General features: G+C 39.7%; 1 protein-coding gene across 2 annotated transcripts; it reads right to left on the bottom strand.

The window, feature by feature from the left end:
* Positions 1 to 473: 473 nt before the first annotated feature.
* LOC111323819 (monocarboxylate transporter 4) lies at positions 474 to 13,027 on the bottom strand. 2 transcript variants are annotated; one of them, XM_088737645.1, is made up of 6 exons: positions 12,947 to 13,013; positions 7,935 to 8,029; positions 4,850 to 5,031; positions 2,850 to 3,652; positions 2,118 to 2,487; positions 474 to 1,914 (listed from the first exon to the last, which is right to left on the bottom strand). In XM_088737645.1, exons 3-6 carry the CDS (start codon positions 5,016 to 5,018, stop codon positions 1,697 to 1,699), a joined length of 1,560 nt encoding a protein of 519 aa, XP_088593771.1. In that variant the 5' UTR covers positions 5,019 to 5,031; positions 7,935 to 8,029; positions 12,947 to 13,013; the 3' UTR covers positions 474 to 1,696. The 2 variants fall into 2 exon arrangements, with proteins under 2 accessions (XP_088593771.1, XP_022782990.2); XM_022927255.2 differs by lacking the exon at positions 7,935 to 8,029 and having other exon boundaries at positions 12,947 to 13,027.

Below are 13,027 nucleotides of genomic sequence, written 5' to 3'. Positions count from 1 at the left end.
CTCTGACCATTATGAAATGTTTTTAATCACATACTCATCATGTATCAGGGTTTTCTTGTGATGTTTAGGATTTAAGGGTTAAACTTCCATACAGGCTGAATTTTTTTCGGGCGTTATTTTTACTACTGCCCAAGTAGTGTACATTTCTGCGAAGATTACTCTCATCTTCACTGATGTTTAGGAGTTTACGATCGTTGTGGGATTCATTTTGGAAGCACCATAACAGAAAGTATGGTTTTAATCATTCATCAAAGGATTATCTATCTTTACGTGTAACAAGCGTGGCAATCATTTCTGTTTCCTTTTACGCAAGCAGGTCAAGCAGGTAACCGGTGGGTCCCACGTGGGTGTCGCATCCGTGGGTCGCATCAAGTGACTGACAAAAATTAATCTCTTGGTTCTCGCTTCGTTCATGCTTCTCCTGTTGGGCTGAAAGGTCTGTAGGTTGCCTTGAGCGAGATGAGCCTCTTGGAGGAAGTCAGAGCATTTTTAATTCTCAAGGCAACTTCATGTGACAGTAGATCATTCGCCGCGTCGCAATAAGGCGCCGGCGTCGAACCCATCTTAAACAAAAATTCCTATTTATGGACAGCCCCAGGTACTCAAGAAATTTCTAGCTGCCCGATACATACGTACGTACATACATACATACATACACACACACACACACACACACACATACATACATACATACATACAGACATACATACATACATACATACACACACACACACACACATACATACATACATACATACAGACATACATACATACATACACACACACACACACACACACACACACACACACACACACACACACACACACACATACATACATACATACATACATACATACATACATACATACATACATACTTTTTTTGAACAGCTCCCTGTCTGGGGCTCTTCCGCCGTCAATGTTAACAACTAATTACATGAATATATCATAATATGCTAAAATTAAAAATTACAGATTTAAAAAATTATTATAGACTTTAGCCTTAAACTTTTTTACGTCATAGGTTTTCTTAATCTCGTTTGGAAGGTTATTATACAGCTTTGCACCCCGAAAAGCAAATGATCGTTGCCCTGTTTTTAATCTACAAATTGGGAGGTCTAATTCACCCCTGTATCTAGTGTTTCTGTCGTGAATCTTCCAACGCTGAATAAATTTTCCAGTAAGGTAGCTGGGTATCTGATCATGAATACACTTATGGACCATTAATAAGTGGTTTGTAAGCAGTCTATCGTTCACATTGAGCCAATTTAGAGATTTCAGGCCTTCCGTGACATGGTCGTATTTCTTAAGGCCTAAAACGATTCTACATGCGAAATTTTGGATTAATTGAAGTTTTTTGATGTTTTCTTTTGTTGTGTTGCTCCAAACCGTGGAGCAATAATATAACTACTAAATATAAAAGTGTTCATCAAGAAAACAAGAGTTTTACTGTCCAGGAGATGTTTTATCCTATTAACGCGGTTTAACATGTATGTACAGGTTGAAGCAGTTTTCGCAATATGTTCGTTATAGTTAAGGTGACAACCGATGTGTACACCCAAGTCTTTGGTAACAGAGGAAGGCTTTACTTCCTTCCCTAGCAACATTACGGGTGGTAAAGTTGATATACTTCTTGTAAGTTGCGATATTGGCTTTCTTGCATATCTAACGCACCTTGTATACAAACTGCTCAATTTTAGTCTCTCAAAGCAATCTCTTGAAGCTTCAATAGCTGACAATTGTTGCCGTCTCTATATAAAGTCACAGGACCCTTTCCTGTTTTCTTTGTCAAGTCAAATTGCTTCTTCGTTTTGAGGCAGAACAGAACTAATGGCACAAGACCAGCTGCTAGTACCACAATACCAGCCACCAGAAAAGCCCAAGTATAGCGGTCAGAGATGTCAGCTAGGAACCCTGAGATAAAATAACAATAGAAATATTCACAATCCGGCAGAAAGAAGTTTGAAAAATGACAAGGGTTGAATGATTTCTTGTTTTTTGGTGCAACATTATTTCGCAAATTACCTACTGAGTTTATCTGGTCGTCAGAAATAATTAGTGTGAAAGCTGTGCTCTCTACGCACTAAATAATGAATAATAAGTCGTGGATTGCTCACCTGCAAAAGGTGACCCGCAAATTATTCCAAGTGACAGAAGTATATTGCCCAGGCCTAACCCGGCTGCTCTGCGCTCCTCATCCACACTGAACATCAGAAGTAAGTTCATTGTCGTAATAAAGATGCCATCGCCAATGCCATAAATCACAGCAAACACTTGAAAAGCTGTGTAACTTCTAACTACTGGAAGAACAACAATGGCGAATCCGTCGAGCATAGCTCCAAATTGGTAAACATAAATAGTATTCACCCAGGTGACGTCACAAATCCTTCCTGTTGCGAGGCGAGCCACGCTCGATGATAAACCAAGGAGAATAAAAAGCGTGGATGTTGAGTCAGCAGAAATACCGAGGTCGAGGCAATACTTGACCTGCGTATAAGCACGAAAGAAAGCTCAGTTTGATTCCTTTGTTAGACGTTATCCTTAGATACGAGATACTGGTGCATGCTTGGTGCATGCTCGGTGCATGTCTAAACCAAAAGAGCTGACAGTGACACGACATTTGAAATAATTTTCCTAAAGCTAAAGTAATAAATAGCACCCTGGTTCACACAACATCACTGAACTGCGTATCATATGCCGTATCTTACGTATCTTAGATCTACATCATTTATAATAGTTTTTTTTCGTTGTGGTTGGAGAAGTACAAATTCTTCAACTGAAGTGTTAACTGGTACTGGTTGAAATGTAATTTTGTGGCCATGCGTTTACAATCACGACCAGTAACTCACCAGATGTATCTGAGGTATGAAATGACCAAAATTCATCAAAAGAAGGCTCATCACCGCCACAGTGTAAGAAGGAACTGCAAATACGGAAAAGTCTAAAAATTTGGATAATGCGGTATTATCTTTGGCCACCACTTGCCGTGATTTGACTGTAAATGATATTTGTTCAGCATTCTGGTTGGTGACTGCGGACAGTGATTCAATTCCATCAGCTCCATTTCCTTCTTCATTAATCTTGCCAGTTTGGTCCTTATAAACTGATAAATTTTCAAAATCTTCCACGAAGTTCATGTTTACATTAGCTGTTTCCATGGCAAACCTGGCAGACTCACGTGCGTCAAAAATATAATTCTGTGCGGTGGTTTGGAAAGAATCTGAATCGATAGGATCCCCAAATGTAGCTCCACAGACACAAGACATAGCAATGAGGGGTGCACTGATGATCCTGCATGCTCCTCTCCAGCCAAATACGTTAATCAGGAGCCGCAGTAAAGGGCCTATAATTAGGACTCCGATGCTACCCCCAACCGATACGATCCCTACTGCGAATAACTGCCACCTGCGAAAGTTCTTCGCTGTTATTAGAAAGTAAGATGCAAACAGCAGTGAAGCCCCCGAACCATACAAAAAGCCATAAGTTAGAAACATCCATTGAAGATCAGGAGAATATGCAGTTATGAATAAGCTTGCACCACATATTACAAATCCAAGTATGGCTGTGCAGCGACATCCGATCGTTTGGCAGAGAAATGATGCCAGTGGACCAAGAAAGAAAGTCAATCCTAACGCAAAGGATCCGACCCAAACTGAAATTTGCAAAAGAAAACGATTTTAAAAGTCAGCGGGAAAGGATTGTGTTAGCTAGTCGTAGCTCTTACAGTCAATTTCCTGATAAGTGTCTGTCTTGTCTCGTTGTCTGATAATTCGAACTTGCATGTCATCATTTTCAATTTGCTCTGCGGTTTGGTACTTTGTTATAAGTTCTTTTAAAATTGTTTGGGTTTCAACGATTATTGCGTTGTCCATATGTGAGCATTTTAACCATTATTGAGGCTTGATTTCTGAACAATGACGTTTGATGGTCGTGTTTGCAGATCTTTGCATGGGTCTAGTTTAGTCACTGACCTTGAAGGGGACCAACACCGTTTCTTGTTTCGGTTTTAGTTATCGAAGATTGGCTTTTTGATTGGAGAACATCAAGTACTTTGTTGTTTATGTATACGAATCTCATGATAGTAGAGGGATTTAGCATCGCGTTTACGTGAAACGTGAACGATGAGAGCTGACCACTTGGCCTTGTTTTTCCCGCCATTTTTTCATGTTTGCCAGTTGCGCTTTGCCGTCCGCTGTGCGTGAAAGTAGCCTGCTTCGTGTTTGCCGTGTACGTAAGATTTTATTCGCTTTTTCTCTCTCACATAGTAGAAGTTTGTTTCCGGGAAAAGGGCACCGGAACTATTCTTTGTAAGTCATACAAGGGCGCCTTCAAATTCACATGACGTGAGTCTCGCGAAGCTAAAGCAGCGAGATTCACGCTAGTTTACGCGATACGTGAAAGGGCAAGCTGACGGTTGCCGTTTCTCGTAAACGCGCCGGTAAATCTCTCTAGTGTTTGGATTAGTTATTTGATCAACAGCTTTATAATACTTCGAAGTATTAACATTATTAAATATGAGCTCTTAACCATTAATTGTTATGTATTACCCACACCCACGACTTTTACCTACACCCACACCCACGACTTGTACCCACGACCCGCGACCATTAGCCAAACTCAAAGATAGCGGATGACATTTTTGTAAGAGTTCTCCGTTTTCCATAGCCAGTAATGTAGCTTATACCGATGTAATGACAACAGTGGCTATTAATTTGTGTTGTTACAAAGGATGGTCGAAATAGTCTATGAAATCGCAGTTACCTGTCGTACTCAACGGTCAACATGATTTAAGTCAAGTTTCCTCTTACAGAGGACGTTATATTATTTTCAATGGAAGGAAAAAACTTACCAGTTTTTTGCCGGCTTTCGCCAAACTCCTTCATAATTTCAGGGAGCAATACTCCATAGCTAACAGCAAAACCAAGGGTCAGTGCTTGACATACAGCGGCGCAAACACAAACGAGCCATGAAAACAAACTGTCTGGTCGATGCCGCATACCTTTGCATTTTATGCTCATTTTTGGTTTCGTTCTGAAAGTAAAGAGCAGTTACATAAATAAATCGTCGTTTAGATCATTGAGCAATTCTAGAATAAATGCCCATTGATTTCCACCTTAATCGCGATCTTTCGAGAAAAGGGGAATGATATTTTAGGATACAACTTGAAGAGACGTTACACCCCGCAAGGATGCAAGCTTAAGGTTACTTCCTACCTTCACGGGTGTCCTTCGGGAAAAAAATCGTACGCGCGCTAGTTTAGAGAAAACCCTAACAAACTATACATCAAAACAAAGCTTAAAGTGCACCTACACTCAAAAACTTTTTTTCGCTTAACGAAATAAGCTTATTTTTTTTAGTATTTCTGCGCAAAAATTTTTTTATTTGCTCAAATCTTCAATTTTCTATGCCCAGTCAAAATACGGAAAATCGGCCGCCATCTTGCCCCACGACCGAGTTTAAAGAAGAATGGCTCTAGCGGGTAATGTGACGTCAAATCGAGAACACGAAAGTCTGCATCTCACACATTTTCACTTGTTTGGGAAGATTGTCGTCGATATCGTCCGAAATATGCCGACTAGGTGTGTTGTATGAAGATTGTATGGAGCGCGATACCCTCTTGCAAATTTCGCACGTTGCTACATCCTTCTACAACACACTTAGTCGGCATATTTTCGGACAATTATCGACTACAACCTTCCCAAACAAGTGAAAATGTGTGAAAAGCAGACTTTCGTGTTCTCGATTTGACGTCACATTACCCACTAGAGCCATTCCTCTTTAAACTCGGTCGTGGGGCAAGATGGCGGCCGATTTTCCGTATTTTGACTGGGCATAGAAAATTGAAGATTTGAGCAAATAAAAAAACTTTTGCGCAGAAATACTCAAAAAAATAAGCTTACTTCGTTAAGCGAAAAAAAATTTTTGGGTGTAGGTGCACTTTAATAAATGCAATTTACGATGAAAATATAATTTAGGCGATTTTTTTATTTAGGAAGTATCAGGAGCCGGAAAGGCGTGAAACGACCGAGGGTCCTTCTATTGAATTCATCGGGTATCGGACCCCTCGGCACGAGAAAAATGGCTGCACAGTCTCATTCACAAGGCATCAATCAACAAAAGTGTGTCAGGCTTTTCCGATATCCTGATTGGTTGTCTTGATATTCGCATGTAAAGTTAGAGTAGCGAAAAATATGCGAAGCGTGTTGCGTAAATGGACACCACGTAAAAAAGATTTCAAATATCAAAATTTCCTGACACACTTTTGTTCGTCATCATTCCAGAAATGTTTTGGCGAAATTTCACGAAAATTGGTCAAAGCTACATACCCTATAAATTCGCTCAAAGTAATTGTATTGTTCTCAAAATCAAATGCGAGATTTTAGCTCCTAAAGGTTTGTAAACAACTAGCGCCACACCAGGAGATTATCTCGCCTCCTGAAATCGCGAACCAATGAGAAGACGAGGCCTCCTGGCGACAATGACAATGGATCAAGATTTTCTCGCGAAAAGTATTGCGTCGTAAGAGCGCTTATGACCTACTGAAAATCGAAAAACGGAGTCGTAAGCTAGACGGAATCGGAGTCGGAAGAAACAGAACGTTCCCATTTTCTTTCGATTCCGCTTATGACTCCGTCGCTTACGATCTAGTGAAAACTGCATTGTCGGAGTCGGAGTCGGAAGCGGATGAATAAATCAATCACAATGCTCGATTCCAGGCCCGTGAAAGTACAAATTTTGGTGCCAAAGACAACATGACGGACAAAGAGCAACTTTGGCGCTTATTAATCATTATTTTGCGCAAGCAGAGACAATGCAGGGATAATATCGTTCGAAAAAGAAAGCAATTTTGGGTTCGTGATATCTATCGACGTCGAGCAGCCTAGGAAGAGTATGGTAACCTCGTCAGCGATCTACGACTTGGTGATCGTGAATCGTGCTTTCGGTTGGTTCAGTTCGAGTATTTTAACTTTTAATTTCGTAATTTTTACCGTCAATCTCACGCGTTTAAATTTGTTACGGCTATTTGTGCATTTTGGGAAGATGGAATCGAGGAATGTGATTGCTTTATTCTTCCGCTTCCGCTTCCGACTCCGACAATGCAGTTTTCACTACATCGTAAGCGACTTAGTCATAGGCAGAATCGGTGTTCTGCTTCCGACTCCGTCGGTTTGATTTTCACTAGATCGTATCGCTCCACGCTTCTGATTACGACTCCGACTATATACGACTCCTTCGCAGTGAAAACCAGCCTTTATCTTGCTCTGTTCCTCGTTTAGTAATGGACAAAGTCGGCGAAGGAAAAACCCGCGGCAGAAAGGGTAAATCTGTCGCATTCTTCTTTTTCTCCATCGGTTTCGTCAGATTCCGACAAAGAATCTTGTTTACAACCTTCTGCGGTGTTGACTTTAATTTTTAAGCTGCTAGCCCCAAGGATAATCGAATGCAGCCGATCTTCAGGAGATGCCGAGCTTGTCGAAGGCTCCTGGCCAAACCAAGAGCCTTTGTCGCTTTCAGCAAGGACTGTTTTTTATTTTGGAAAAAATGCTGCCATTTCTCTCTTCTTTGGTCCTGTTATTTTTCCTTTTTCTTTACCCAAGGACTCTTTAATTTTGAGTTATGTTTTTTATCCATGAGAAAAGACTTTACACAGGCAGATAACTTCCACGTGTGAATTTTGTCAAGTGCGCGATGTAAACATTCCCCCGGGGGGTTCGCCCATTTACGAGATTTACGAGATTATGACACCTTCCTGATTTATTAACTTTCATTTGAAAAAACGTTTTTCTAAATAAGTCGGACGCTTTTTGAGATTTTAAATTTTTTTTTCTATAAACGTTAGTTATAATGTCCAACTTCAATCTAGTCCAAAAGAAAAAGCGATTTTTGTGGCCTCTAAAGGCAGGAAGTAACCTTAAATCGATAATTCAGCTTACCTGGAAATTTGTCCAAGGACAAACGTAGAGGGGAGGGGCTCGTAGGGCCGCGGCCCCACCACTTTTTTTGCACCCCGCCCCCCCCCCTTTTTGCGCTAAAAAGAAAAATAATTACTATGATTTTATTCCTTTCTACGATTTTCAATATGAAAAAGATTATTTTCAACTGTCAGCCTTCCCACTTCACACCTTACTCCGCGGTCCCTGCTCTGTGTAAAAAAAAAAAAAAATCGGGTAGACAACCAATTGTTCTTGCGACATAACTGTCGCGGCTAGGGGTAAATAACACCGGATTATTTCGTTTTTGAAGTGAAGATCAATCAGCACAGGAATAGCAGCCGGTATTCGGAATTACTGATACCAAGCTACTGTTTTCTTTATCGAGCCGTAACATTTCCGTCTAATATTAGGGAGCTTTAGCAACGATGACGGCGACGGCAACGAAAACGTCGTGTCGAAATCTAACTTTTCGTTTTCGTAACTCTTTCGAGGTTATTCTGATGTGTTTGACTTGGAAAATGCTGGCGAACTATTCAGAGACTATGTCACTACGAACGGCGTTAAAGTAAGGAGCCAGAATGAAAAATTATCCGTCATGCGCTCTCGAGAAAACCTAAAGTTTGGTGATTTCACGTTGTTAGGGACCTTAAGCAGTCAGGACGGCAACACCAAGGAAGACTTCGATTAAAAAATGAATTTCTACTCTTAGTTAGAATTTCAAACATGGCTGCAGGAGCTTACTGTTTCATATGGCGCCACAGCTCAACTTCAGCATAACGTGTAAAAATAGCTTTGAGTTCCAAATGAAAATTAAAATAATTTGCCGTCGCGGTTTCGGTTCGCAGACGACGCAAATTTTGGCGATTTCACGTTGTTGTTTTGCATAGGACGGCTAAGAAATGTACAAAGTTTCAAAGCGCACGTGCTGAGCTATTGTTCTGCCAACTAGATCTCTTGTTTTTCCACGTCCTCGTTGCCGTCGTCGTCGTGGGTGCTTAAGGTCCGTGTTGTTTTGCCGAGAACGGCAAATAAATGTACCAAAATGTTAAACGCACGTGCAGGGCGATTGTTTTTGGTGATTAAGCCTATTGTTTTCTGCCGTTCTCGTTGCCTTCGCCGTCGCTATCATTTTATTAGGAACTTTAAGCAAACCACGACGGCTACGGCAACGAGAACGTGGAAAAACAATAGATCTAATTGGCAGAACAATAGCCCAGCACGTGCATTTTAAAACTTTGTACATTTCTTAGCCGTCCTTTCAAAACAACAACGTGAAATCACCCAAATTTGTGTCGACTGCGGAGCGAAACCGCGGCGGCAAATTATTTTAATTTACATTTGGAACTCAACGCTACTTTTATGCGTTATGTTGAGTTTGAGGTCTGGCGCCCTATGAGACGGTAAACACATGCAGCCATTTTCGAAATTCTAACTAAAAGTAGAAACTCATTTTTTAATCGACGTCTTCCGTGGCGTTGCCGTCCTGACTGCTTAAAGTCCCTATTTACTCGACACGTACCCGCACTATCTGTGCTATTTTTCTCTATGGTTGGTGCAGTGTGTTGAGGGCTTTAATCTTTTATTGCAAAGACATGTTAGAAAAGTTAATGGTGCAAAGAACCCAACAATTCTCAGCTTTTTCTTCGTTATCCAAAGAACCCAGTTAAATACAGCGCATGCGTAGTAAGTCAAATAATTGCAACTGGATGGAAAATTGCTTACTCGGAAATATGCCTTTATCTTGAGAACCACTCATTAGAATCTCACGAAATTTGGCACGAAAATACTTTAGGAAATAAGTAACTGGAGTATTGAAAAAATTTGATTTCTAACAAAGGAAATTCCAGATAATCGATTGAACCTTCAGCAAGGGATAATTAAAGATCTCTCTGTTCAATTATTAGCAAAATGGTGTTAACTTGTGAGTATCGTTACAAGCTCGTTGCATGTAAGTAAAGAAAATCTAATGACTAGATTTTCTACAAATAAACAAAACCGATTTTAAAGGCCTGTTTATATTTATTCATGTCGCCATGGAAAGGACACTTACGTCAGCTTAACTATAAAAAAACCGTTTGTGTTGTTCACTTGCTTGCTGCCAGTTTTGGCGACCGAGAGATCAACGGTTTTAGAGAAAATGGTGTAAGAAACACAGGTATCAAAAACTGTGTTCAGCCACCTTAAGCAGTCAGGACGGCAACGTCACGGAAGACGTCGATTAAAAAAATTAGTTTCTACTTTTAGTTAGAATTTCGAAAGTGGCTGCATGTGTTTACCGTTTCATAGGGCGCCAGACCTCAAACTCAACATAACGCATAAAAGTAGCGTTGAGTTCCAAATGTAAATTAAAATAATTTGCCGCCGCGGTTTCGCTTCGCAGACGACGCAAATTTTGGTGATTTCACGTTGTTGTTTTGCAAAGGACGGCTAAGAAATGTACAAAGTTTTAAAACGCACGTGCTGGGCTATTGTTCCGCCAATTAGATCTATTGTTTTTCCACGTTCTCGTTGCTGTAGCCGCCGTGGTTTGCTTAAAGTCCCTATTAATTTAAGTCTGGTGGGAGAAGTGTCAGCCAAAACGAAGTAGTGCACCGGCCCATCTAAACGAAAAATGTAGGCCAGTCTTTCGTGATTTCCTGTTATGAAAAACAACTGATTCAAAGGTCAGATCACGCCAGGTTTTCTACACACGCATTATTGACTCATACAACTGATCACATTTCAAGTTGTATCAAACATAGATCAAGTGAGACTTGGATGTGTTTATGTCTTGTAATTGTTTCTTAGTGGAGTCGGTACCTTCTTTTAATATCACTAAAATATTATGCCAAATGAATATAGTCTAAATGAACTATGCAATTCTTGGTGAAATAAGGAGAGAAGGTTATTTGGCAATCATATTAAGATGAGTTGGACGGGTGCATCTGTACTAGCTAGGTATATTGTTAATGTGCAAGCAGTACTTGTATTTCCGGTTTCACTGTCACGCCATCATCAAAACCATTCAACAAATAAAGTCATGAATCAAAGATATAAAAGAAGATGAATATTCAAATGGTCTCGCAAAGATTCAGGTCTTTGTGAAGTTTCGTGCTGGAGATATTCAAGGAACTGTTTTACTCAAATTTACAAGGCTTTGTATGGAGACGCCTGAGGGGCACAACTATGGCGGCCGGAAGCTGACAAAAACACATTTCGTGGAGTTGTGCCATGCAAAGCCTGTAATCATCTTCTGAGAACTCATAAACATCTACTAATGAGTACTCATTCTCATTCAAGGACAGTTCAGATTGCGAAATCTCAGTGGATAAGTCATTATTTTCAACCTACGTGGCGGCATTCTCGGGCGCCATTTTAATATCGTATCGCGCAAAAGCTTGGAAATTCAACCTTGCTTTAAACAAGACGAAACACCTTATCAAACTGAAAATTTGTAAAAGGATAAGTCTTCAGCTTCTCTAATGACTAAATTCTCAAAAGGCCTGATAATTCCTTCTTTTTTAACTTTGATGACGTCACGTGAAAGCTAAGAAGGAACCGCGGCAGGTGTACAGTAAGACCCGCAAGTAAGAACCTACATTTTTAGGAGTAAGCCTAAACAGGTTCTTATATAAATGGTTCTTAACAAAATTTTAGGCTATTTAGGTTCTTAAAACAGGTTCTTATTCTTGGAGAAAAACACACTTGCATAATCACACCACCCCTACCCCACCCCCCCCACAAAAAGGGAAATAATATAAATTTGTATATTTACATCTAATTATATGCTTTGCCTAGCTGTACTAAGCTTTAACTGTAACATTTAAAAATATGATTTTAGAGAATAAGAACCTATTTTAATTTTCTTAGGCTAAATAGCTTCTTGTTTATAGGGGGTATAAATGGCAAATTTTAGGCTAACAGGTTCTCAACTTTTAGGTTCTTACTTGCGGGTTTTTACTATATTTGCATTCAGAGACGCACTTTTTGTCTGGCCGTCTGAGAATAAAAGGAAAAACATGATCCTGGCATGGTTTTGGGTCGATTCATAGCAATCTTTAGCCTTTTGGCAAATGCTTGAAACGTCAGCTTTGAAATTTTTTTTCCGGTGGTCAATTTGCATTATCAACTCAGTTGATAAAACCATAATTACCCAAGAGGTTTTTAATTCCTTCGCTTTTACTAGCCTAAGAACAAGAGTCCATCATCTCCAAAGAATCCAAACGTGCGTATTGTAGATGAACAAACAAGATTTATAAATCATTGACCAGATAATGGACTTCAGATTAGCGAATGAAACTCTAAAAATAACACAACAAAATTCATGTATTTGCATTTGTGTGCATTTGTGTGCATCATACGAATGAACAAGCTTAAATGCCTGGTTCACAGTGGATGTGCTTCGTTCTCACCACTCATTTTGGAAATTTTCTCCAACGAAAAAACAAAGTTTGACCGTTTTTTGTTTAATTTGGATTTGGAAAGAAGTGCTGCAAATGTTATCTTTGGATAAAATATAACGTATTCGCAAGAATGGTCGCTTATAAGCAATTCTCGATCCTTAGATTCCGCAATCGTCAGTAAAAACTCATACTGGAAATAGAGAAACGCAAAACTGCACCAAGTTGTGTTTTTTTTTCTAGAGAAATCCCAAACATCATTAGATTGTAAATGTAATTGTTTTTCTCCTGCATATTCTTACATCTCTGCTGTTACGAAATAACAACAAAGAATAGATGTACTCGTAGATTAAGTCTGAATTTCATGCAAATAGACAAGTTAGTGTGAAGATCATACTACAGTTGAAAAATGTCTGTTGTTGTATGAACCCAGCAGTTCCTGTTCTGCTGACATTTAATTTGACTTTGATAGCTTTCTTGCTTTGATTTCTTTGTAGCAACACAAACTCCGTGTAACTGAGTGCTTAACAGATTTACTCAAAATTTACTTTGATAATGCTACCAAATAAGTTCATCCCGTATACCCACACCACAGCTATAGTACTAGAGAGCCTGTACAACTTCGAAACTTACCTGATTGCCACAGAGATTTTCAATGTGTTGATTACAAACACACACCAAACAGTCCCAATCCTTTTTTATCATATCTGAGAC

This window comes from Stylophora pistillata, chromosome 1 (assembly GCF_964205215.1).
Source record: "Stylophora pistillata chromosome 1, jaStyPist1.2, whole genome shotgun sequence".
Taxonomy (NCBI): Eukaryota; Metazoa; Cnidaria; class Anthozoa; order Scleractinia; family Pocilloporidae; genus Stylophora; species Stylophora pistillata.
Note: the sequence above shows the minus strand (reverse complement) of the source record. Positions and strands in the feature narration are given on the sequence as shown.